The 27,582-nt window shown below is 48.9% G+C and overlaps 1 protein-coding gene across 4 annotated transcripts in view; it reads right to left on the bottom strand.

Moving 5' to 3' along the window:
* TNN (tenascin N) overlaps positions 1-27,582 on the bottom strand; it is a 59,558-nt gene that overhangs the window by 26,179 nt on the left and 5,797 nt on the right. For 2 of the 4 annotated variants that reach the window (XM_072946068.1, XM_072946066.1), the window contains exons 2-9: positions 23,602-24,042; positions 21,796-22,170; positions 21,049-21,312; positions 17,282-17,467; positions 15,854-15,943; positions 6,675-6,938; positions 3,017-3,280; positions 2,099-2,362 (exon numbers count right to left, since the gene is read on the bottom strand). In XM_072946068.1, the coding sequence (XP_072802169.1) occupies positions 2,099-2,362; positions 3,017-3,280; positions 6,675-6,938; positions 15,854-15,943; positions 17,282-17,467; positions 21,049-21,312; positions 21,796-22,170; positions 23,602-24,007 (2,113 nt within the window). In that variant the 5' untranslated portion in view covers positions 24,008-24,042. Of the gene's footprint in view, positions 1-2,098; positions 2,363-3,016; positions 3,281-6,674; positions 6,939-15,853; positions 15,944-17,281; positions 17,468-21,048; positions 21,313-21,795; positions 22,171-23,601; positions 24,132-27,582 lie in introns of all 4 variants that reach the window. The other 2 variants (XM_072946067.1, XM_072946069.1) reach the window with 2 other exon arrangements.

Genomic DNA, 27,582 nt, shown 5'->3' on the forward strand with positions numbered 1-27,582 from the left:
CATTTGCTCACTTCGTGTCTCTGGGTCACATTTTGGTAATTCCTGCCATATTTCAAACTTTTCCACTGCTCTTCTGTTTGTTACAGTGATCTGTGGTCAGTGATCTTTGATGTTACTACAGTTCGCTGGAGGCTTCTGTGATGGTTAGCATTTTTTAGCACTAAAGTGTTTTTTAATTACAGCATCTACATTTGTTAGACAATGCTATTGCACGTTTAATAGGCTACAGTGCAGCGTAAACATATCTTTGTTATGCACTGGGAAACAAAAAATTTACGTGACTTTACTGTGACATTCACTTCATTGTGGTGGTCTGGACACGAACCGGCAACATCTCCAAGCTACGCCTGTAGCTCACTGCAAAAGCCATTTGCCTAAAGCCTTTGCTCCTAGGTCCTGTCACATAGGTGCAATGGCATGTTCAAGTGGGACTATTCCTACCTGGGCTTAGGCTGCGACCCCAAGAAAATTGGTACCTACATTCCAACCTGAGGAACCTACAGCCAAAGTGGGACCAACAGTTCTGTGGCCCTTGACTGACCAACCCTCTCCAGACTATGAAAGAGGTTGGAAAGCGCAAAAAGGTGGGACTTCAAGAGTGGACTTCTCTGGGGAGAGTTACACTGTGAGTCCCATGGGTGAGATCCAAGCCTCGAACAAGCAGTTGCAGTGGGATCCCTTACAGAGCTGCTTAGGTACACTCTAGGGCCGTGGTTCCCAACCAGGGGCCATCAGTGTGCGAGGGGGAGGCTCCCGGCTTCTAATGGCTAGAGGCCAGGGACGCGGCTAAACAACCTTCAGTGTGCGAGACAGACCCCTGCAACAAAGAATTAGCCAGCCCACAATATCAACAGCGCCACGGTTGAGAAACCTGCCCAAAGACTGGGGAGCACCATGGGCTGGTGTCTGACACGTACCCAAAATATCTGAGAGGAGACTAAACGGTGGGCTGCTCTGCTGCAGAGTGACCAGAGGCTGCAGCCCCGCAGAACATCTGGCTGCACAGACAAAGGACGTGTGTGTGTGTTCCCCAGGTCCAGGTGTGGGCCAAGGACAGGAGAGCCCATCTGGGATTGTTTTAGAAGCTGCCCAAGAGGATCACCCAGAGGGGTGAGGTGACCCCCCCCAAAGAAGGGCACTGGAGTGCACCTCAAGATGTGTGGGCCGAGGAAGGGGAGTAGGTGCCCAGCAGGAGAGGTGCACGTGCCCACGGGATCACCACTGAGAAAGATCTGAGTGAAAGAGGACAGGGGAGGTGTCTCTGAAGAACCAGGGAAGTGCTCCCCGGGGAAGAAGGCAGCTTTAACTCTTCCAGCCCCGTGACAGTCCCAAGCCAGCTGTGACTGTTGTCCTCAAGCAAAAGCCCTCCCTCTCCTCCTCCTGACCCCTCACTGCATTTGCTCCCAGCTGCACCAAACATCAATGGGTCAGAAGCTGCAGTGAGCACGCCGGAAGGACAGCGCCTGAAGAATAGAAGGGAAATACAAGAGGAGCTGAGGCAGCGAAGGGCCCAAGCTGACGGAGAGGAGAGGTTTAACTTTAAACGAAGGATGTACAATGACACGGATGCAGACATCTTAATCACCAACACAATACACGCTGGGGGCTGAAAGTGATGAGATAGTTGCTTATTTTCAGTTAATAAAACACTGATATTATTTCTGCTTAAAACATTCATCCAAAGGTCAGAAACAAAAATAAGCCCCGTGGAAAGGGTTTAAACAAGTAAAGAGAGCAAAGAAGCTGCTTTTGGATCAACTGTCCCTCAGCGTGATAGTTCCTTGCACTTTCTTCATATTTATTCCTTCCCAACCTGAAGCATTTAGGTGTTCGTAACAAAGAAGGTGCACGGGCAGAGAACGAAGGACAATGAGCAATCATCTCAATGTTTAAAGACGAAACTTAGATCTTTAACCAAACAGGAAAAGCTATGCATTCTGGGAGAAGCCATTCCATGGACGTGAGGGGTACACAGCTTACCACGCAACGACACCAGCCTGCTCATCCTTCAACTTCCCTTTCAGCCAAGGTCAGAGCAGGAAAATCAGCCTAGACAGACCATGAGCTTAGCAGTGACACAATGACGATGCTCCGTTACCTGTCGGGGCCGTGGTGTCGGCCTTCCTGCTCTCCTGGTCTCCCTTCTGGGCCCACACGTGGATCGTGTACTCCACGCCTGGCCTCAGGCCCGTCAGGATGGTGCTGCGCTGCTCCCTGCCCACCGGAACCTCCCTGATGTCTCCATCAGCAGAGGTGTAGCGCACCATGTATCTGTCGATGACGGCCTGCACTGGGTCCCAGGAGACGGTGGCTGTGTCCTCTGTCACCTGGTCGGTCACCAGGTTTTGGGGGCTGTCAATTTCTTTAAGAAAATGTTTGAGAAAGCCTAAGCTTTGGGGCTGTGTAAGAGATGCCCCCTACCCCATCAGCATGCCGTTCATCTTCCAGAGCCCTCCCAGCACGAGGCAATGGTATTCCCATTCCCAGTCGAGGTGGGAGTTGAGGGGAAAAGCAGCCCCTGGTTCTCCTTTTCAAAGGAATACTCATTATAAACTTGACATATGTTCTTGGCTTTCAGCTCCCTAAAATGTAGGGGAGACATTGTCTTCCTAGGAACATCATGGCCCATCAAAACAATCCATTAGGCATCTGCCATGACTTCAGGGTATCTAATTTATCATTTTATCTAAAGCTACTTCCTAAGCAATCATTCTGTAAGGATTATCACAAGCATTGCAATGACCAGATCCTAACAGTGTCTTTGCTGAGTCTGGTAAAAACATGGGCATCACCCAGCTTTATTTGGGTCTTCTAGTCAGTTGAGTGACTCCGTGAGTGGCTATCGCCATCGGAGAAGAGCAACACGTGGAGGTCACCACTAGAACTCACTGTCTTTTCTGAACTTTAAGACTTTCTTTGCAAAGTTTCTCAGTTCAAGTCACATCTTTTGGTACCATGTACACCCAAATCCACACCCTCAAAATTCAATTCCAATTGACCATCCTTATCCTGTTACCTGTCGGGGCCGTGGTGTCGGCCTTCCTGCTCTCCCGGTCTCCCTTCTGCGCCCACACGTGGACCGTGTACTCCACGCCCGGCCTCAGGCCCGTCAGGACGGTGCTGCGCTGCTCCTTGCCCACCGGAACCTCCCTGGCGTCTCCATCAGCAGAGGTGTAGCGCACCATGTACCTGTCGATGACGGCCTGCACCGGGTCCCAGGAGACGGTAGCTGTGTCCTCTGTCACCTGGTCGGTCACCAGGTTTTGGGGGCTGTCAATTTCTTTAAGAGAGATGAAAGAGTGTGGCATTTATCAACTCTCTAATTAGTGAGAGCCCAACACAAAAACAACCCAAATGATGACCTCAACAAATTTCAGAGTCTGTTACATGCCAATGATTGGGATTCTTTAAGGGCTTAATTAAGCAAATGGTCTGAAATTTCCAAGACTGAGCTATTTGCATTTAATAAGAATGGGTTTTCAGACAAAGCCAAGACAAAGTCTCAACTCTATAAACTTTTTCCACAAATGGCCTTTGGTTAAAAAGAATTAGTCTGCATTTACAAATTCCTCCTCCACCCTGGATTTATATATTATACTCTTTCAGTTTCTGACTCCTTGTACCTGAAAGCAATTATACTTCAATAAATCTTTGCATCAGCTCTAATATTTTCCTTCGGAAGAAAAATATCCCAGAAGCAGGAGCTGTCAGTTCTTTCCATATAAAACATTATGTCTGAGGCCAGAGAACCAGGAGACTTTTTAAGTGATGATATTTAAGGTCTAGGCTGATAAAAATAATTCTACATGTAGAATCTGCACGGGTTTCTATGCAGCTAAACTAGGTTAAAACCAGGCCTCCACTGTTTCCTGTTGCCAACTTTGGACAAACTGTAATTTAAGTCTTGTCTCCTCATCTCTACAAAGAAGGAAATAACAGTACCTACTTCTTGGTTACGGCGCATAGTAAATGCTTATATATGAGCTCTTTGCTATTACCAATGTCATGTGAAGTATGAAATACCACTTTCTCCTCAAAATGTAAACCCTTTAACAGTCAAAAATCCAAGGAACTGGGCGCAATGATTAGCATGCCTTTATTATCCTGTTTCGGAAACCACCTCCTTAAAAGGCTGAGCCTTCTGTGACAGCGGCTGCATTCAGAAGCCGGGCACCACCACCTGCCACGCTCGGCCAGGCCAGCGTGGTGGGATACACGTAGCCGAGCGGGACCTTGCCAGAAGGAGCACGGAGCACGGGACGCACCGCAGACGGCGGACATGTAAGGACAAGCAGGGCGTCTGGGATTCTGAGCAGGCTTCAGTGCCCCAGCCTCATCCTTCCCTACTCCGCCCCTCTCACAGCCGGTCCACCACAAGCACCACAAAGGATGACATACCTCATTAAGTGCATATGAAGACACAACAGAGAACCAGCCTGTCACATCCCCACACCTCAGGCCTTGGCAGATGCTGCCCCCACGGCTAACACCCACCCATCTATCCTTCCAGGCCCTGTTCAGGCGCTCCTCCTCCTGCGGGCTGCCATGACCCCTCCCATCCCAGTCTGTGGTAGGTGCCCTTTTTCCAGGTTCCCATAGTTCCAGGGTTATTTGTTTGCTCTAGAATACAGCTCTCTGCACTTCTTTTTCACCTGTCTTCCCCACCTGGGGGATTGTGAACACCGTGTGAGCACAATGTGTCCTTTATCTCTATAGCCCCAAAGCCTAGCTCTGTGCCTGACACCCTCGGCAATGCCACACGCCAGTGCTTCCCCAGGACCGGGGCTAATTACTCACACCACCCCTGCCTGCGAGAGGAGAAGGCTCTTCTCTGCTCCCACCTCCACTGTCTCCAAAAGGCTGACCCACATGCTCTTCCTTCTCACAACACTCAAAATCCCAGTAAATGGAAGGCCATGTCCAATATAAACCAGGAGATGGCAAGCTACAGCCCATGGGCCAAGCCTGACCCACTGACTATTTTTATAAATCAGGTTGTGCAGGAGCACAGCTGTGCTAGTTCATTCACACGTTGTCTATGTCTGCTCTGTCATTTCAGCGTCAGAGCTGAGCAGTTGTAACAGACTGTTCAGCACCCAGAGCCAAAAACATCTGCTCTCTGGCTTTTCACAGAAGGTTTTCTGACCTTGACTTTAAACAATCTAGATCTCACCGTCCTTACTGTCACCTTCTCCTTCTCCTGGAGATGACAGGGCCCACCTGGACCCAGGAGGTTATGTGTATGCACCACGAACTGTCTCTGTGGACTCAATGTTTGTCCCCACCCCCAGCCCCCCACAAATTCATATTTTGAAGCCCTAACCACCACTGGGATGGTTTTTGGCGGTGGGACCGTTGGGAGGTAATTAAGTTTAGATGAGATCATGAGGTTAGGGCCCGCAGGATGGGGTTAGCGCCTTCCTAAGAAGGACAGGCCAGAGCGTCCTCTCTCTGCCGTGTCAGGAAGAAGGCAGCCGTCTGCAAGCCAAGCAGAGGGCTCTCGCCAGGAACCGAATCAGCCAGCACCCAGGTTGTGGAACTTTCCAGGCTCCAGAACTGTGGGAAATAAATTTCTGGTGTTTAAGCCACCTAGTGGATAGTATTTTGCTACAGCAGCCCCAGCTAAGACACATTTTAAGGAAGAAGTATGACTATCAAGTACGTATGTATATATGTATGTGCATATGTATTTACATATGTGTGTGTGTATGTATATGTGTGTGTGTATGTCTGTGTGTATGCAGCACTCTCTATGTCAGGCACTTACCCAAATTAATTCATGTAACCCTCATGATGTAGATACCCATATGCCCCATTTTACAGACAAGAATTTGAGGAACAGAAGTGAAGGAACTCACCCAGTTAGTAAACGGTAGAGCTGGGATTAAAACCTGGACAGCTAAGCTTCTGAAATCATATTCCTAACTAATTATGTATTCTCAGAGGGTCTCTGCATGAAGTGACTGTCCAAGACAGAACCCAATGAATAAGCAAATCCCTTTCTATGATTCCTGTCAAGTGTTCGGAACCTCGGCGGTCTCCGGGATTAGGCTTCTCTGAGCTCAAGGATAGTGCCAGGGGAGGGTTTCGGCAGCAATGCCTGGGACATGGCCCAGTGTAGTCTCAGGACACCTGCAGGCCCAAGTTGAGCAGAACAACTGTATGGCATGTGAGCTGTCACAGTTTCTGAAAGCTTAAAGTCAGAATCGGTGCGTTCGGTAAATGTTGACTCAGGAGGCAAACCATATCCATGGTCTGAAAGAGAGCTCCAGATTATAGGCAAAGTGCCTGTGCCATCGCTGCAAACTGAGACAGGCATTCAAATTCACGGTCAGCCAAATGTTTTGAGTTTTAACACCCAAAAACATGAAAATTAGAAAGTGTTACTCTACTCCGAGGGAGCTGCCTCCGGAATTCCAACCCGAACAAGCATGACCTTCTGTATCCAATAAAAAGGATGGTCTCTTTTGCTTGAGGTTAAAGGGGAAAAAATTTATAATTATGAAACTTGAAATTGCTTTTGCCACGTCCTCTCCCACACCTGCAAGCGTTGATGCTAGGTGGGCATTCGCCTCCTGATTCAAAAATCAGCCATCTCCCGGCCATGAGGAAATCTGCTTATTTAGAGATGGGGGAGAGAGTAGAAAAAGATAAGAACCCCATTCTTCCGTTACCTGTGAGGGCCTTGGTGTCCGCCTTCTTGCTCTCCCGGTTGCCCCTCTCAGCCCACACGTAGACCTCGTACGCCTCTCCCGGCTGCAGGCCCGTCAGCACGGTGCTGCTCTGCTCCCTGGGGACCGCGGTGTCCTTGCTCTCCCCATCAGCGGAGACGTAGCGTACCACGTACTTATCAATCATGGCCCGGACTGGGTCCCAGGAGACCACCGCCGTGTCTTCCGTCACTCGATCAGTGACCACATTGGCTGGACTATCAATTTCTTCATAAAAATATTCAAGAAAGAAAAATTAGAGAAGACACCTGGCTGGCCGAGATCACAGATGTTTCAAGATCTAGTTCATCTGGATGGCCTGGCTTCATAGTCTGTGCAATGCAGGAGGCTCTCTCCATCACCCATGACAGGTGGACAACAGGCCTCTGCTGGAACCCTAAGGTGGGAAAGGCCCTCCTGATGGAATTCCATTTTTATTTACTTATTTTTAATTCTTATTTTTTTAATTTTTATTTGGGGGAGTTTTTTTGGAGGGGGGAGGTAACTAGGTTTATTTATTTATTATTTATTTTATCGACAATACTGTGGATTGAATCCAGGACCTTGTGCATGCTAAGCGTGCACTCTACCACTGAGCTATACCCTCCCCCTCGGACGTTCAATTTTAGATCACTGAGCACATTAGAGAAAACTTCTCCAAGTGCGACCACTTGAAGGACAACTCCTTCAAGTATGTGTGCCCTCACTAGGCAAATAGGAGATGATCCAGCAAGTATTCAAGAATAATCATCATTTTCCTTCCTAATTCTCCTCTAATCAAAACAGCTCCACCTCTCTAATTTATCCATCCACTTATAAGTTAAAAGGTATTATATAAAGTATATCATATTACATTATAAACTTTTATTATCAACTTCCCAACGTCCAACTTACAGTTTCTAGACCTAGCACTTCCATCTAGACATGCTCCTGTCTTTCCCTTTTCAGAGAAAAATTCCCCAAACTCAGTTCATTCATTCAACAATTCATTGAGCACCCATTCTATGCCATGGAATGTAATGGCGCACGGGAGTCACCAATTAACGAAACAGTCAGAAACCCCTGCTCATGCACAGTTTATATTTCAGAAGGACCAACCCAGAACAACATGCCCTCTACATCCCCGACACTTTACACCCCAATAGTATATCCTCAGTCCACAGCCTCGGAAAATCCCTAAGTTTTTTCACACATGTCCCTGTTAACCCAGGGGTTGTCAAACTTTGTCAACACCGGACACCTATCAAGTACCACCTCCAGAGGGTTTACTTCAGAAGATCTCAAATACACCCTCACAGCTCTGTTTAAAAAACAAATGCACAAAGTTCCGCAGGAGATTCCGAAGCACACCAAAGGTTAAGAACCTTCACGTTAAGCCACATATTCTCCATGCCAACCATACATGCCCTGGACCCACCATTTATCCTCATTATATTTTGTCTTATGGATTCCATTTATAATTTAGCCTTTCATCCAACATGCCCACTTTCCTTTCCAGCTTCTTGTCATTTGCAAACGTAATAAGTAAGTTTTCTGAGTACAATCACTCAGGTCATTGATACAGACGCTTGCCCTGAGAACCCTCCTTACACATAGGTCAGTAACCTTTTTGGTAAAGACACGGAAAACAGCCTCTTACTCCCAGAAATCTAAGCATTGTTCTTCTTCCCCATGTGCTCTGGTTCTCTTGGCCAAGTTTTCCAGCAAAGAAGTTACAATGTTACATAGCTGCATTCTTTAACATCAACTGCAGTGCACCTTGCTTGAGCACAGTGGCTGTGTGTGCCCCTTGTGTACAAGGAAATGAAATATGTTCCATCACCAGAGACAGTGCATATTTTATTTAATAAATCAACTGACATTTATTGACTATGTACTAAGTGCCAGGTGCTTTCCACTCATAGTAATGACATAAGGCATTTATCAGATTCTCCATGTACTAGTTTGGAAAAATAATCATGGTTATCATTTTTAGGTCACTAGTTACACGCCAGGCTCACAGAGATTCAATAATCTGTCCAAGTTAACTCAGATAGTAAAATGTAGCCACTGACTTATTCTTTAAACAATCATTGAGTGCCTACTTGGAGTTGAGGACTCAGCAGTGTTATGAGTTAAATTGTGCCCTTTTCACCAAAAAGATATATCTGAGTGTTAACCCCTAGTACCTCAAAATGTGACCTTATTTAGAAACAGGATATTTCTAGAGGTAAGTTAAAATGAGGTCATTAGGGTGGGCCTGATCTAATATGACTGCTGTCCTTATAAAAGGGGGAAATCTGGATACTGAGACAAACACATACAAAGGGAAGGCAAGATGAAGACACACAGGGGATTGCAATGCTTCAGCTATGAGGCAAAGGATGCTGAGGACTGCCGACGAACACCAGACGCCAGAAGAGACAAGGAAGGATTCTCCCCAGAACCGTCAGAGAGAGTGTGGCCCTGCTGACACCTTGATTTCAGACTTCTAGCCTCCACCACCAGGAGACAATCCCTGTTTGAAGCCACCCAGTTTCTGGTACTTGGTTACAGCAGCCCTAGGAAACGAATAAAAGCAATGAAAAGAATAAAGACTCTCTAACGTGGAGCTCACGTTCTCCTGGAGGAGTCAGACACTAAGCAAGTGGTGATAGAATTAGGAAGTCCAATAGGGAAAGGGAAAGGAATTAGAAAATGATGAGCAAAAGATATTTGTGATTTTAGAAAGAAGGTCAGGAAAGATCTGTGTTAGTGAGAAGATAATATTTGAGCAAAAACCTAAATGAATAAGGCAGCAGTCCGTGTACCACCTGAGGAACCTCATTCCAGGCAGAGGGAACAGCAGATTCAAAGGCCCTGTTCCACTTATGCAGGAACAGAAGGAGGCCAGTGCATCTGGACAGAGTAAGTGAGGAGGTTGAATGGCTGGAGGTGAGGCCAGTGAGGTGAGTGGGCTGGTGGACGGCTTTGAAATTCACAGTAGTGACTTGGCTTTTGCACTGAATGAGATGAGATGCTTCTTGGGGATTTGTAAAGAAGAATGGCTTGATCTGACTCGTGTTATAAAAGGATCCCTCTGGCTGCTGAAGAGAGCACGGACTGTAGCAGGTCAGGAGCGGAGGTCACCAAGGAGGCCACTACAGGAGTTTGCATGTGAGATGACGGGAAGGTGGACAACTGTGGCAGATGGAAGTCATGAGAAAGGATGGACTGGGGAGATTTCAAAGATAAAGCTGCCAGAATCCACTGATGAATTCGATGTGGGATATAATGCCTTGTTGGTTTGGGTCTTGAGCAATTTGCACGAAAGGGTGACCACTTACAGAGATGGTAGGTCTGAGGGAGCACAGGGCTTGCAGTAGAGGCCAGGGAGAGGAATGGGTCCAAGAGTTTGCTTTTGGACAGGTTAAGTGGTAGAGCCAAGATGTGAACCCAGCTGTACCTACTGAAGATCACACATTTCCACTTCACACCACTATGGGCTGAGCGGCACCGTCACCAGCCTCTTCTTACGGAACTATTACTTCTGCGAATGATAATAGCAATTGCAAATACAATTCAGCGTGACCTGGAAATTTCCTACGATCTGAAATCCAGCAGCGCTCGTGGATTGGAACTTGGACTGACAACCAGAGAGAGGAAACGGTCCCAGATTGCTGCCTCTGGGAGACAAGCGCTGAGCACGTCTCCCTGGCAGAGCAGACCTCTTGGGACAAAGGGGCCGGGCAGTCAGAACACAGACACCAGCAGGGCCATGCCCTGGGCCTCTAGAGGCTCCAGCAGGCTCTAAGAGGATGCTCAGGAGAAAGTGTGCACAGTGACAGAGAGGACTCCCTCCCCGCCCTGTTGCCCTTTTCTGCACAAAGCATGAGCCTGCAAGTGACAGGGAGGAATGATTACAGCCTCCCATGGTGCTATGTCCATCCCAGGAAAGTAGTGCTGAAGTGGGAGTGGGGATATTGGGACTGGAGAAGTGAGGATAGTCTTGAAGTCCCCGGCCCTCAGCCTCTCCAAAGTGACCCACATCTGTACAACCCACGGTCCCGGAAGTGCCTCCCGCCACCTCTCCTTGCCCCAGACCTGCCACTGTAGCTGCCAGGACCCACGGCACAGACCCACGGCTTTGCAGGCTCAGGGGCCGGAGTGTGCAGCCCTCTCAAGAGCCACCAATCCGCGTGGGTGGGCGGAGGAAGCAGTAACCACCCCTGAAGCGCCCTTTCCCCCCAGCAGCCCCAGCACCCTCAGGAGTGGAGAAAATCCGGGAACAGGCCTCTTGGCTATGAAGAGGGAGAAGGTAGGGAGGAAAAATAGAATCACACCATGTCAAGGTGACAGAGACCGAGACCAGGGAGGAGATGTGACTTCCCCAAACTCAATGCCAGTGAGAGGCTGGGCCAGCCTGGAACTCAGGACTCCCTGTCCCCTTTCTCACAATTCCCTAAAAACAACAACTTAAGTCAGAAGGGGGCTCTTCAAAGAGCTGCTCTTCTCCTTGACAAACTTCAGGGTGGGAATCAGATGCCAAGACACGGATATAAGAGGAAAGCTCCCGTGATGGGACGCCCCACACGGAGGCCACATTATTGGAATAACCCAGCTTAGCAGGACCAAAACCTCTGTCTCTGCCGAGAAGGAATGTGGGGGATCATAAACAGTTTCTTCCGTGGAACAAAGCCTTTCAGTAGCTGCAGCAGCCAGCCAAGTCCCCTCTGAGTCATAGCAGCCACCGCAACCAGGACCCAGGCTCTCCTGCCCCGACCCCAACTTCCCCGTTAGGCTGCAGCTTCACACCTGCTGGACACTAGCAGCCCCAGTGGGACCTTTCTCGGGGCCATTTAAGGCTAGAGAGATTTAAAACTAGACTTACAAGGCTTGGCAGGTAGGAGTCATTTTTGAATGAGTGTATTAGAAAAGGTAAGTCCCACTTTAAAGAGATCTAACTTACAAAACTGGGTATATAGAGAAAGCTAGTTAAGAGCTCAAGGCACATCAGGCAAGTTTATTCTACTTCATAACCAGATTCACCACAGGGCTGGGGAGGGTACGGCCGTCATGGGTCTACGCTGGCACATCCAACAGCACCCAGGTCCACACTCCAACCCGTGGCCACGGGCATCAGGGAGAGCCTTCTGCGTTCACAGCGACCACCTGTGAGTCACGCAGTTGGCAGAGTGGAAGACGGCGCAGCCAGGGTCTCAAATCTACGGGATGTGGGCTTGGGGAAATGGATGGGGGACGGGGCCTATGCTACTGGTTTGAAGGTGGGTTCACGGAAGCAGTGCCTCTGGACTACAGGAGCTATGATTTCCCAGGTCTCCTCTACTGCTTTTCATTTGGCAATAAAAGTATTCAAAAGGTACCATTTGTAGAGAATGTGCTCAGAAGAGATCATATCAGCCCACCCTCCTGCTGCCCTCTAGCTTTGCTTCTCAAAAACAAACCTAAGTTCAAACACCATTCACTAGTTCACCCTGAGTTTCCTAAACTGTGTAGGCTTCAGTCCCCTCATCTGTAAAATGGGAATAATAATGCTTACAATGCTATTGTAAAGACCAAAGATGACGTTTACAAAGCCCCCATGGCACCTGCAATGCAGTGGGTCCCCAAATGCTGGAGACCGTTATCATTCTGCAGCTCCTGGGTGTCTGTGTGGGGTGGCTGTGGGAGAGAGAGGAGTTCTGAATGCTGGCAGGAGCTCGTTTTGCACTGTGAAGGAGGCTGCGAAGGAAAGTTTCAGGGGCTGGGCCATTTCAAATGAAGCGCTGTGTTTGGAAAGCAATAAAAAGCGAGAAGCGTAATAAGAGTTGCCGAAACTTCTAGTTCTTAGCATCATCTGAGGGGGAAAGTCTGAGAAAAGTGAACAAGTGAATGTGCTAGGCGTACGCTCTGCTGTGCCTGGGAGCGCGTGAGATTATAACAAAGCAAGTAGTCCTTTGTTGTAGACTCACCACGGAAAGGAATGAATCATAGACGTTATTAAAAGAATCATAATCATAGGAAAAAAACAAGAGACGGACTTGAAACTCATTTAATCCAGCCTTTCATTGTACAGATGCAGAAATGAAGTCTAAAAGGAGAGAGAACCACCTCTCAGTTAGGGGCCGGCCTCTCTCGTCATGTGATGGGAAGTGGCTGTGAGGGTCTGATGGAGGAGACGCTGGCCTGGCTGGCGCTCACTTCTCTGGAAGTTGACCTGCTTCTAAAGCCCTGCCTTACTGGAAGGCGCTTCAGAGCACTTTGAGTGTGTTCATAGGGTGAGGATTTTCAACCGGCCCTTTCCCTTTTGTGGTGTTAGTTCCACTAAGTGACTTGTTAAATGCAAAATGCCTGAACTGTGCCATTTCCTCCCCACATGTGTTTGTACATTCGTATATCCCAGTGTGTTTTTCCATCTCCTGGAATGCAAAACATCTGGAGAAAAGAGGGATTCTTTTTTTTCCCCTTACATAATTAACAGTCTAGCCAGGTTTGGGGTGTTTCCTGACCTCAGAAATTATTGTGTCTTTTCTTTTTTTTTTTTTTTGGTTGTTAAGACATATGACACAAATTTATTTGCAATCCAATAAAATAGCCCATCCTGCTTTTAGGATATAATTGACAGTAAAAACACTTCTGGAATGTTCATCTTGTAGTTAGGATAACATACTTGAAAGGTTAACTAGCAATTCAAGGCCACGTGTGATTAATGCTCTAGGAACTCATGGGCAAAGATGGCTGCTATTAAATATGGTCCTGAAGGCCTCAGCGGAGCAACTAAGGTCAGAGCTGATCCTGGAAGGATAAGCGGTATTACTGCTGTGAACCCCTGAGGGTTCACAGGAAGGGGCCAGGACTTACCTTTGGGAGCATCTAAGGGGACCATATCTCTAGGGCTCAGTGATATTCTGCAATTAACACCCATTGAGCTGAATTAACTGATAGCTAGAGATAACAGTGGAGGATTTTCCAGGCAGGGGAAACAATGTGAACAAACCCACAAGGTAGAGATAAGCCTTCTGTGTTAGGGAACCCCAAGAACAGTCCAGCTGCAGGAAGGCTTCCTGTTGGCAAGTTCTGACAATAACAATGGTCCACGTTGGACAAGCCCACCCATGGAGGCCTAGATAAAAGGAGTCTACGTCAAAGACACAGGATTCAAAGACAAGGAGGAGTCACAGATTTTTTTTTTAACTTAGGGAGAAAATAGTATGAAAATGAACCAGAAATAATGGACAGAAAAGTAAAAGTCGGTGGCATTTTAGTTTTGCATTCACCAAGTTGGACATCCTGTGTTCAAATCCCAGCTCCGTCATTTCCTGACTGGGCAATCTTGAGCTTTATTTCTCCGTGCCTCAGTTTTCTTATATGTGACTTAGAAATCATAACGGGACCTGCCACACAGGATTATGATGAGAATGAAATGAGAAAATTCACGAGAAGTGTTTAGTTAGTATAATGCCTGGCAGACGCTAGGCTCTCAATTATTTCACAGCTAAAGAGAAAGTCACTGGAAGTGAGGAAGGACTTGCCATTTGCCAATTCACTCACATGTTTCACTAGTCCACCATTCCAGCAGGCTACACAGTCCACATTGCATAACTGGTAAATTAAATTATACTTTATCCTCCATAACTGCCCAACTATATAACTCCTTCACACTCCAGATGTGTAATCTGTTAGGCAGCCAAAAGAGTAAATTCAGTTCTTGTACTGTCTCACCCTTATTCTCACCACCCCAACCAGCTACTGCCAGGACTGAAATGAAAGGAATTACAGAACTTTTCCAAGAAGTCTCAAAATTCAAAGACCCCTTCTTTGCTGGCTCCAAGGATTAGCCTCTACCTGGTGGCATCAGGTTCTAGATCACCGCCTCCCAAGTGAGTTGGCAGGAGCACAGTTCAATATGAGCTCAAGCATTGTCTGAAAACTAAACATTACCTAGGATCTAGCATGTACGACTACCATGATTTCAAATTCTTTTCTGGTTAATACATTATAAACTTATTCTCAAATGTTACTGATGTATAGCAGTGTTTGTCATTATATATTTTCTCAGTCCATAGATGCTAAGTGTACTGCTACTCCCATGTGAAAGTCTTTTTAATATCTTTTGACATTTTAAAGCAAACTCCCTAAGTGTGTTTGTCAGAGGAAAAAACACAGGAATGACAAGAAAAAAGCTATAAATTATCTGTCTTGGGTGATATGGAGTCATAAATGTCTTAAAAATAATCCAGTGATTGAAGCTATTAAAATAAGCAGAAAGGTGTCAGAAGTGGCCTTTCTGCTTGACTCCAAGATCTTGGCAGAAGTTGTCAATGGCAAGAAAAATCTGAAATAAAAGAAGTTTCCCTCCCTTCTCCTACCCCTCAAAATATGTCAGTACAAAAAATAGAGCTGCCAAATGACCCAGCAATCCCACTCCTGGGCATATATCCAAAGAAAACTCCAGTTCAAAAAGATACATGCACCCCAATGTACACAGCAGCACTATTTACAATAGCCAAGACATGGAAGCAAACTAAATGTCCATCAACAGATGAATGGATAAAGAAGATGTGGTGTATATATACACAGTGGAATACTACTCAGCCATAAAAAAGAATGAAATAACGCCATTTGCAGCAACATGGATGGACCTAGAGATTATCATACTAAGTGAAGTAAGTCAGACAAAGACAAATACCATATGATATCACTTATATGTAGAATCTAAAATGTGACACAAATAGACTTAATTACAAAACAGAAACAGATTCACAGACATAGAATCAAATTAATGGCTACCAAAGCAGAAGAGGGTGGGGGAGGGATAAATTAGGAGTTTGAGATTAGCAGATAAAAATTACTACATATAAAATAGATAAACAACAAGGTCCTACTGTATGGCACAGGGAACTATATTCAATATCTTATAAAAAACCATAACGGATAAGAGTATGAAAAAAGAATATGTATCTATGTGTGTATCTGAATCACTATGCTGTACACCAGAAACTAACACAATATTGTAAATCAACTATACTTCAATTTTAAAAAAAGAAAGAAAGATGTCAGTACACAAAGAGACAGGCTCTCTCCATACACAAATCCCAGAGTTATTATGCAAAGAGGAGTCAGCCAAGCCAAGTATCAGAATGCAAACGTGAGACACATTCACAGTGCCTCCCCGCGGCTCTTACCTGTCCTGCCGTTCAGAAGAATCGGCTTGCCCTCGAGGTCTCCCCTCATGGGGACAACGGTGATGTTATACTCGGTCCCCGGCTGCAGACCTGGAAACGAGCACCCAGTGCTGGGTGTGAGTACAGGTTCCAGACTCCCGACCCTCAGCCCTGCTCTTCCGGGATTTCTCCTGTGAGGAGGAGGGGCTGGGCTGCGCTTCTTAAGACTATCATTCATTGGAGGCAGACAAGGAGCCGAAGGACCAGTGGAGGGCAGGGCACCACTGAGGGGCTTATCAGTCATGGGGAGAGGACCAGAGCAGATGAGATGGCGTTGACAGAGCTCCCGTTCCTTCCTCAGGCTGCCAAGCATTATTTCCCAGTTTCATTTACAGCCCAAATATTTTTCTGTTCCCAAGAATCCTTTACCCTCAAGTCTCTTTCCTTCCCATTGTAATAATTAGCCTGATTTTTTCCCTTTCTTTTCTTTTTTCTTTTCTTTACTTTGCCTTTTTTCTTCTTCTCTTTCTTTCTTTTTTGCTTATTTCTCTGTAGCAGCAACTTGAATGACTGTTCCTCATGGCACAAATATTCAGACCATGATGACAAATTGCAGGCAAAGAGCAGCATGTATGAGGCACACAATCTGCCACCCCAAACACTGAGCACCCCAGGGTGTCCTCTCAAGACCAAATTCAAGGGGTGGACGGCAGGACAAGGCCCCAGAGGAGGACTTAGCACAGAGCTAAAAAGCCGCAGGCCCCTCACCTGCACCTGCCCTTCCTAAGGCCATGTGCTGAATTCGTGACTGTGTATTACTTTTCCTAAAGAAGGCCCTGAAAACTGTATAAGCTGCAGGTGTCACAAAACACTACCTAGCCCTGAGTGGCCCTGTTTTCTTAGCAGCCGTCTGATTTCCAGCTCTCCCAGCATGAGCTCAGTCACCTGGGACCAGGAGCTCCCCACTGCACGCCTCCTAGCTCAACTCCCTCCACACACGTACCGAACAAACCAACCCAGTCAACCAATTTCTCAATCTCCCTCTCTCTCTGTCTCTCTGTCTCTCTATCTCTCTCTCTCTCTCTCTCTCTCTCTCACACACACACACACACACACACACACACACGCACAGTTCTTCCAAAAGGAATGTCTGTGTGTCATCAAATCCACCCTGAGACACAGACAGGGGCTTCCAGAGGGTTAGCTGACTTGGGAGAACCTTTTGGATGTGTAATCTGTTACCCGGGAGTGCCGAGATTCCGGAGTCAGCTCTGGGATGCTGGAGCGGAGTCCTCGGGCCCCACCGTGGGCTCACCTCTGGGAATTCCCAGGGTCAGGGTTCAATGATTCCTGAGGCCCCAGGACCTCCTGTGCACACTTGAGCGGTGCAGATGCTGGCCCCTCTGCACACACTGTCCGCAGCTCAGCATCCCCAGCTTTGGCCCTTACCCGTGATGTCATATCGGCTCTTGGGGTCACTGCTCCTGGGCACGGTGACCTCGGCCACCTCTTGCCCTGTCAGGGGGCCATACCGCAGCTTGTAGTAGTCCACCTCGGTCGGGGGGTTCTCCCACTCCACGTCGAGGGAGTTCTCGGTCTCATCCGTCACCCAGGCAGTGCCAAGCACAGCAAGATCTAGGGCAGGGAGCAGGGCGGGCAGGAGAAAGCAGGTCTGCGACAGGCCGCTGGCTATCAGGTCAGCTCCCTCTCTTGACACAGAGAGCAGGCTTCAGCCCCAGGACACAGTCCTTAAAGGGTGTCCTCGAACTGCCAAAGCTGCAAATAACTGCTGGCTTTCACACTGTCGGTGGAGCACAGGCTGTGTTCCGGGGAAGCCTCTTCCCCCCCCCATCAGATGTCACTCAGCCCTCCCTGTCCACACCACCGTGGGCTGAGCCCTGAACCTCACCTCTTAGGCCAGCTGTCCGACCCACTCGGCCAGGGGTCACGCCGCTCCGAACCAAACACTCAGAGCAGCCCCAACCCCAGGATGAGAAGCTCCAGGCCCTTGCATGCAGAGTCTGGGAAGTGCACTTCCACTTTTCTGGGGTATAACACCTGGTAATGCAACCAGCTCCTTCCCCAGCCTCCCAAATTACAGCTCCCTCACCTTCTCTCAAATTCTCCTCTAAGGGGTGAACCTAGGGAAGCCAGAAAGTAGGGGGACTTTAACTTGGTCCTTGTGACTATTCCTCCTGCACCTTCCACCAAATACGAGCATCTCCACCAACTACCTGGTGTCCTCAGCGGCCCGACCTGTCCATCCTGGGAAGGAATGGAGTTACTGTGCACATTTATTCATGGTAAGGCATTAACGGCTAAATGTTCATCCCTCCACTCCAGAAAAACAATGAAAATACAATGATTAAGACAAAGGACAGGATCGCTGATGTGGCTGATGTGGAAGAACTTTTGGGTGGTGTTGGAGAGGCAACCCAGGTCTCGGGGAGCACTTTGAATTCCAGTAGCCATATTCCAGGCTGATGTCGCCTGGCCTCAAGTTTGGAACAGGAAAGACAAGCCCCCAGACTCTCAGCCTCATTCCCTTCCTCATCTTCAGGGCCTTGGTTCTGAAGGTGACCCCACCCAGGCTCACTGACCCCTTGTCAAGGACGTAGGGCAAAGGATTTGTGCATCAGGCGAGGACTGAACTCAGTACTCTCAAGGTCCCTTGGCTCTGAATGTTCCTGATTCCCTCTGTTAGTGATAAAAAGCCTCCCAGAGACTTTTCTCTGAAGCATTTCCTCCCGTGCGCTGGCTTCCACCTGCCAGCCTCCAGGTTCCTCCCTCAAAGATGAGAATTCCTTGAGGGAACAGGTCAAGAGTTGAGTAATGAAAATGACTCGAGGATTACAGAAGGGGTCCTATATGGCTTGCAAGTGAAGAAGCAGGAACTTAATGAAAATGTTCAAGATTATTATGGGGCTAAGTGTCTCTCGGGCTGAGGCTCCCCTGAGGAGCAAAGCAGAAGGAGTTTCACTTGAATCAGATTAGACAGAAAGACGGCGTCACAGTTGCAGGATTCTACAAGTCCCTCGAGCAAGAAGCCAAGAGGGGTTGTTAAGACTTTCCGAACAGATGTCACTGCTCCTCCTTGGGAGGCTGTGGGCACTGTCCTGTCTGAAGGCAGAGGAAGCCACAGACAGAAATGGGGAAAGAGAAAAGCAGCCCGGCAGCTGGGAGCCAGGCTGGCCCCTACAGGTCGGCCTCGGTGTTCTGTTACACAGAAGCAGCGTCACAGAACATCAGCAGACAAGGCGTTCCGTGGCCATGATAGATTAAGGCAAAACAAGACCAATCCATGATCCTGTCTGAACACAGACATGATCCAAAACATGAACCAAACATCGTCCACGTCACAAAAACGACTAAACATCCTCCCTCCTGATATGAGTGACTGGTCCTTCTTTGCCCATGATAGCCTTACCTCCCTCTAGTCAGCCCTCTTTCTAGGTAAGACTCACTGAGATACCAATCCTAGTTCCTGAACCCCCAGTTCCTGAGCATGTAACCCATAGCAAACCCCTGCTTCCTTAAGCTTCCCTCAAGTCACCTACCACAAGCCCAAATTCTGTACCAGTCCTTTATAACACCGTCTTACTGAGACACCCATGGTCCCCCACGGCAGGTGTGCGTCCACGCTGCTCCGGTCAATAAACCTCACTCATTCAACTACAGGGTATTCTGAGGGGTCTTTGGCTGGAGGCATTGGCAAAGGCAATCACAAATTGTCCTCCCAGGATGTCCCAGGAAGTCCCTTGTGGCTCTTTCCAACACTGAGCCATCCCTACCTCACTCTATCCTTACCACCAACAGGACAGGCAGCCTGATGTTTCTGTAAAGACACTGCAAGCCAACAGCCCTTCCACCTGGATCACCCTGGATTTTCCCCAGGAGCTTTGGGCAGGATGGAGGCAGCTCATTGTTGCTGGGTTTTTTGTTTTTTCGTTTTGGTAGAAGGGGCAGGTAATTAGGTTTACTTATTTATTTGTTAGAGGAGGTACTGGGGATTGGACCCAGGACCTCATGCATGCTAAGCATGTGCTCAACCACTTGAGCTATACCCTCCCCCTGGTTTGTTTGTTTTTAGACTTACTGGGGATTGAACCCAGGACCTCCTGAACACTAAGCACACACTCTACCACTTGAGCTATACCCTCCCCTACAAAGGCAGCTCATTTTTATCAGCTTTTGGAACAGTGCCTGGCATATAGTAAATGCTCAACAAAATAAGTTACATGAAGGAATGAATCAGCATCACTCAAAAAATTATCCTTCTCCAAACTCTTGAAGATCTAGGTTGCCTCAGTACTTTCATGAGGAAACAAGAAGTTCTAAAGAGTAAGCAATGCTACTTGTCCTTCCAAACATTTTGGTAGCATTCAGTGGTGCTGTGGAGACTCTGTCCCTCCAGGTCCATCCTCCTTCCTGCTCTGTATCCCAGATTATGACCTTTATGAAATGCCTTAGCCAGGTTCCCAGGCCCTCTAGTTTCTGGCTGTGTCCAGCCAGTGAGAGTCACCATAAGATCAGAGGGCAGGAAAGAGGCTCCTTCACTCCCTCCTGGTGGGGACACAGCGGACTGCCTGCATCCCTCACCAATGGCACCTCATCAGGCAGCCCTCTCCTAACGGTCTTTCTGGGTCCCCTCCTGTGCCCCTTCAGGCTGGGGTGAATCCCCCGTGGTGCTAGTCCTAGGGTATTTCATCATCCAGGTCTTATCTATACCTTTGTAAATAACCTCTCCATTCAACTTTCCCCAAGCACCCTGTTTGCTCCCTCCCTTTCCTGCTGAAATGAATCTAATTGATACAGGTGGCTTCTTCAGACCCCCACCCATGCCAGCTTGGACTTGCTGAATGGCTTCAGAGGCTCAGTGAGGGCCTGGAGATGCAGGTGTACTCCTTGACTGCTTGTGTGTGGGTGCCGGGTCAATCAGACTTTACTAATCTCAGGGACAGACAAGAACCCAGGAGCCTCACCCAGTCCAGCAGCCTCTGTCACTGGCTTGGAGGACTCAATAATCAGGGAGCAGAGAATGGGGAATGAGAACTAAAACTTGTACACAGAAACTAGGATTGCAGCAGCTGTGTTTTTCAACCCTAAATCAAGGCAACAGCCTCAGTAGTAGACGAGTATTTGTGGGGACAGTGGAAAATAAGCGTTTAAGACAGGGCCTCTCCTGGGAAACCTGGGGAACCTGGCTGCTTCCTCACCTGTGGTGGCGAGGAGATGCTGTGGGCTGCTAGACACCTCCTTCTTCACATTGCGCAGGGTGACTATGTACTTGGTTCCAGGCAGCAGGCCGAGGATCTCGTAGCTGTGCTGCTCCTTGGGCACCTGGATCTGCTTCACAGAGAACTCCTTCCCCAGGGGGTAGTAGCTGAGGAGGTAGTGGTCCACGTGGCTGGAGGGCTCCCAGCTCACCAGCAGGGAATCCTCCGTGCTCCTGAGCAGCTGCAGGCCCTGGGGGGCAACCACTGCACACAGAACAGGAACAGGCGTGGAGACGGTGAGGAAAGAGCGAGGGGTGGGAATCTACAGCCAATGGGTACCCACTGAGCACCTACTGTATACTTAATACTATGATGGTGGGTGTAGAGGATACAGAGCCCATGTAAGGCACCATTGTGGGCCCCCAGAAAGTTATTATCTGGTTCGGAGTTAACACTGACACCCTCCCCAACACACACATCTATTAAATCACGTAAGACCAGCATCAGCAGCGCCTTGGAACGTCTCAGAAATGCAGATTCCTGGGCCCCACGTCAGATCTGCTGAATCAGAAGGCCAGGGTGGGATCCAGAAATCTATGTGTTAACACGCCTTCCACGGGATTCTGATGCAGGCTACAGGTGGGGTCCCCTGCATGGGACGAAGTGTAACTGGTGGCTGACGGTGCTGCGGGGCCCGCGGGTGCAGGTTAAGGAGAGCGGCGGGCCAAGGCACGTCTGGGCGCTCACCCTGGGCGCAGTCGAGGCCGGTGAAGCCGTCCTCGCAGTAGCACTCGCCCGTGTCGCAGAAGCCGTGGCCGCTGCAGTCGCCGGGGCAGCGCCGCTCGCTGCAGTCCTCCGACATGAAGTCCTCGTGGCACTGGCAGGCGCCGCGCACGCACGCGCCGTGCCCGCTGCAGTTCTCGGGGCAGGCGGGGTAGGCGCAGTCGGCGCCCGCGTACGGCGGGTCGCACACGCAGCGGCCGGCCTCGCAGCGCCCGTGGCCGCTGCACGCGCTGGGGCACGCGGGCCGCTCGCAGTCGGCGCCCTCCCAGCCCTGCTCGCAGCGGCAGCTGCAGGTCTCCGGGGAGAAGGTCCCGCGGCCGCTGCAGTGGCGGCTCAGACCTGCCGGGGAGAGAGGAAAACCGTGCGGCTGCGGCTGGAGGGCCTGTGAGTGGGGAATCTCCTTACCTGGGGACCCTAAGAGCAGGCTGGTGATTTCAGGGTCCTGCACGGCCCTTTCGAGAAAGGTAGGGCCCATGGGGAAGACAAGGGATCCACCCTTTTCAACCTGGACCAGATTGGGACCTGCGAAATCTGTATTTTTGGCATGAAAAGTCACAGGAGCTACCCTCCCCTTGCCCTTTTTATCTCAAGCTCTCATGTGAATTCTCCTGGTTTCCTCCCCTGTAAATGGTGCTAATAATTTTTACCTTCCTATGAAAGTGCCTTAAATACTCCAGCCTGGTCATGGGGGGAGCATCTTACAGTAAGGAGCAGGGATCGTCGGACAGGCAGGAGAAATCCAGGCTGGCAGGGAGCTTGTCCTATCTTGGTTGGAAGGCACTGGACCTAGTCAGGCTGGGTCCTTGGGAAATGAGCCCCAGTCAAAGCCTGGAAATACGAACCTGCGGAAGCTATAAAATAGCCCAGGCTCATTACGAGGGTAAGGCGTGGGAACAGGGATTAACCAGGCTCCCCTCTCTAACCTGGGACAGCAAGAAGCAGTTGGAGGGAGAGTCCGTTGTCCCTGTCTCTTCACCAGCCCCAGCTCCTGCTTCTCAGAACACCCTCTTTCCTTCCTAAAAACTTTTGACATGGAGGCCCCTCTGGGGCAGTTCCACCCTGTTTTATTTATGGTAGCATCCCTAGTGCCTAGTTCTGTGTCTGGCCTATAGAAGGTGCTCTTAATGGTAGCAATTTCTTCAGGCATAAAAATGTATGTCACAGCACCGCTGGTTATTATTTGGATAGCCTGGGCAGTTTATGTTGAAATTAAAAAAAAAAAAGTTGATGAGGGCTCGCTATTTGTAAAATCAAATTGTAGTACTTTATTACTAATAAAAGAGTTAACCATTTGCTGAATTTGGGGCCAGGATGCTTATATACATCATCTATAGCTCTCAGAATGAGACTGGTTGATAGAATTATCCTCGATGGACAGTTGAGGAAACTTAAGGAATTTGCCCAAAGTCACACAGCTCAAGAATGGCAGAACCAGGATTTGTACCCAATGCTGTCTAGCTCCAAGGCTGTCAGTCTTTCCTCTCTAGACTGTTGCTTTCCCTGACAGTAGAGGTTGGATCTACAGGTAAAATGGTACCTGGAAGCATTCTCACCCAGAAGCATTAACCCTAGAGCCCAGACTCACTTTAAGAATTGCTGGTCCCTCTGTACTCAGCCTTGCAGATAATCCCTGGAGCTAGTGCCAGCGATGACACCCCTTAGAGAGAACTCGGAGTGAGAAGTGGAGAGCTCATGAAGCTGGCAGAACACCTGGTACATAGAAGGTGCTCATTCAGTGTTTGTTGAATGAATATCAGATGGTAAACTCACCGGCAGCTCCCAGGCAGCAGTGCTGGGCACTACAGCGCTCTTTCACCTCTGCCATCTCTTCCTCCAGCTTCTTCACCCGGGCCAGGAGGTCCTGGATGCTGCCTGCCAGCTCACAGTCCTTCCGTGGTGTCTGCAGGCGGATGTTGTGCCTAAAGATGATGTTCTGTTCCTCAGCGTCCCCCGGGGCCAGGAGCGAGGTCCCATCATCCCTGAGGGATTGAGGGTCGGTTTCCACCTGGACCAGTGCGGACTTGGGCACATCAATCTTGTAGGTGTGGCTGACGGTGACCTGTTGTTCCTTGTCGCTGCAGCCAGGAGACTCAAGAGTGGCCGGGGCCGAGGCCACCAAGAGCACAGAGCCAAACAGGAGCCCCAGGGGCAAGCAGGACATCCCCTGGAGACTCATCCTTGGAGAGACTGGGAACAGACACTCCAGGAGGCCTGCATCCAGAAAAAAATGCAAGAGAAAGCCATGGAGATTTGCTGATGGAAATTGGCCTTTTTAATGGATTCTTAGAGTCCACAGGAAGCTGAGAAATGAGCAGAAAGATTTCATCCTCTATCTCCTGCGGATCCGAACTAAATTATTTTTCTTCCTTCTTCACACGTTGCACGTTCCTGCCTCCTGTCCTTGCTGACACTATTCACACTCCCTGGGAGGCCCTTCTCTTCATTTCTAATTGTGTATTTCACCTGCACTTTAATAGTAACAAAGGGAACGGCTTCTTGTGTTGAGGGTCTACTGCGTGCCAGGCTTTGCTCGCCCTCGTCCCTGATCTATACAACAAGCGTAATATCATGCCCCCCACTAACCACCCCGGCAATACTGGCTGCACATGGAGCCCAGGCTGTCCCAGGCACCGTTTTAAGTGTTCTACGATTATTACTTCTGTCGTCACAACCACCCTTTGTGGAAATACCGTTACCCCCATTTTAGAGATAGAAAAAGCGAGGCACTGCTGCCTCAAGTGACTTGCCCACAGGCACACGGCCAAGAGTGGCAGAATTTGAACCCAGGAAGTCTGGCTCCAGGGTCCATGTTGGGCACCAGGACATCATGCTGCCTCGCACAGATAAGGAGGCAGAGGCTTAAGGGGCAGAGCATGTTGACCTGGGTACCACGGCCAGGAAGGGCAGAGCCTGTACTCAGACCCCAGGTCAGTGTCCCGCTCCTCACCTCTGCCCACAAGTCAGCAAAAGAGCAGAATTTCTAATAAAAATGCCTTCTCCACGAAGTCTTCTCTCACACCTCCCTCCCTCCCCCCAAGCTAGTAACTAGTTCTCCTTCTATGGAGCCATCAGAGAAATGTACTGGTCCCTCTGTGTGTCTCCTGGTGGTTATTCATAAGTTGTAATTACTCCTCTGTGCAGCTTGTCTCCATGCAAGGTCTCTTAAGGACAGGACCCAAGGCTGATTGCTCTCGGGCTCCCCCCAAGGCGGGAGCACAGAGTCAGCCTCAGATCTTCCGGTGCTCAGGTGGCCTGATTAGCAAGTCAGGCCAGGCCCCCCACGTCCAACCCGGGCCAGAGCAGGCTGTTATGTTCAGCCACCCCGCCGCCAGCAGGAGGTGTGGGCCTCCAGCACCATCAGGGTACAGGGGACCCCTCTCCCCTAGTGCCCCCAGCCCCGAGCTGGGATGGCACATTCTTGATCACAACGAGCTAAGGCAGGGCAGACTGCAGGGCCCTGGTGTGTGCCTCACATTCACTCACAGGCACGCAGTCACCAGGACGCTTCTCAGTCGGGCTGTCAGCCAGAAACCAATCCACAGAGCTGCCTCTTGACCACGGGCTTCGGTGACCAACTCAAGACTCATAAGCACTTGTACCAGAGACTGAAGCCGGGAAGCCCAGTCCTTACAGTGGCTGTGTCCCACTCAAGCCCAGGCTTTCCCTCCCCATCATGCAAGGCAGCTACGACACTAAGAGGACAAATGGCACAGGTCCGAGGCTGTTTATCCTGCACTTTACTCTCCTCAGTCGTATAGTGGGAATGACAATGCTGGCTTGACTGCATTGCATGTGAAAAGCGTTCAGTGCCACGCCAAGCAGAGTAAGGGCTCAGAAAAGGTTTTGAGGTCTGTTTCGGTTTTGATTAACCACTGAGTATGACTTCCTTCTCTCATCTTTTTGTACTGGGAAGGGTGATATCAGTACTGAAAAGCACATACAACATAAATTGTATGATGAATTGTTACAAAGACAATAGCCACGGACCCACCACCTAGGTTAAGAACTAGAATATTGTGGATGGGGAGGGGATTCTACTTAGTGAAATAAGTCAGACAGAGGAAGAAAAATACTGTGTGTTTTCACTTATATGTAGAATATAGCAAATAAAACAAGCAAATACAACAGAACAGAAGCATATGCACGGATACAGAGAATAAACTAGTGGTTACCAGAGGGGAGGGGGTGGGGGAAGGGGCAAAACAGGTGAAGTGGATCAAGAGGTACATATAATTAGATATAAAATAAGTCACAAGGATAAAATATACAGCAGATGAATGTAGTTAATATTTTATAATAACTTTGGATGGAGTATAATCTATAAAAATATCAAATTACTATGTTGTACACCTGAAATGAGTGTAATATTGTAAGTCAACTATGTTTCAATTAAAAGTTTTTTAAAAAGAGCTAGAATATTGCCAGCATCCTGGAGGTCCCCCACCTGCCCCCACCGGATGCAGCCTCCTCTCCTAACCAGTAGTTCAAGTCAGCGGAATGCCATCAAGAGAACTGACCTGGGCAGATAACTCTGTTGGTCCGAAAAGGAAGAAAACTTCCTAGTCATTAAACCAAATTCTAACTCTGTGTAAAAATTTTAATTCTTAATAGTCATCATTTACTTAGTATCAGGAAGCAGAGGAAATAGAGGCTGAAGGGCCCTGGCAGAATTATTGTTAAAAATAACAACAGTAACATAACAATAATATTAAGTGTTATTTGTCAAGTTGCTGCTATGTGTGAGGCATTGGCCAAGTGCATGAATCCTCCTAGCTGCTCTGTAAGGTCGCTACTACTGTCCTCACCCCCGTGAGGAACCAGGTGTTGAAAGTAACCTCACTTACCAGGAGTTGCTCACCTAGCAAGTGGCACAGGCAGGATTCTAACTGAGGTGCGTCTGACTGCAAGCCTGTGCTTGCTCTGCACTGATTCCGCATTCTGATGCAAATAACAACTCAGTTCAGTGCGTACCTATTTCTGTGCAATCTCCTCCTTTGGGCAGATGTCCTGTGTATTGGACCCAAAGGTCATGCCATCCCTGTGAACAGCACCACAGGAAAATTCTTCATGTTCCCCACTTGCCCCTCTCACTCCTTCTTGGTTCTTCCCAAAGCATGTATTACTAATAAGAGCAATAATAATAGGGCACCTTTTCTGAGTGCTTACTACATCCCAGGAGCTGGCCCCGACACCTTGCAGAGGTAATGGAATGGTCGGTGAGACATTTCTTGCTGTCAGGTGATTTGGACAGTGGGTAATAAATGCCCACACATTTTAAGGAAAGCTGCTTTACTGGAGATTTTCTGGGGGTGGGAAGTCGGGGTGAGTAGGAAGTGGAAGGTAAGAGACCAGTGCCTGCCCCTTGCCTGGAGGAATTCCGAGATGAGAGTTTGCCTGGAACAGCAGACACTGCAGGGAGGGCTCGGTGGGAGGGGCTTGTACCCCAGACTTTGGGGAGACAATATGTAGTAAGTCCTGCCATAGGTCGTCTATGCCACAGAAACAAGGCAGCTGAGATGAGGAGCAGCCCCACAGCTCTGCCCAGTGGGCAAATTACCGGAGATGGTGCCCAGAGGGTAGAATGGGGGCTGTCTGCAGAACCTACAAAAGGTTCCCACGAAAGGGGGCGAGTGGAGCCAGCATTGGGAGCAGCTGCCCTAAGGAGGGCACCTGATAACCAGAGGGAATTACTGCAACAGCCCCTGCTAAAGAAAACTGTCTTTTTCTTTCTCTTCTGCCACTCCTCCCTGC

Source organism: Vicugna pacos, chromosome 21 (assembly GCF_048564905.1).
Source record: "Vicugna pacos chromosome 21, VicPac4, whole genome shotgun sequence".
NCBI lineage: Eukaryota > Metazoa > Chordata > Mammalia > Artiodactyla > Camelidae > Vicugna > Vicugna pacos.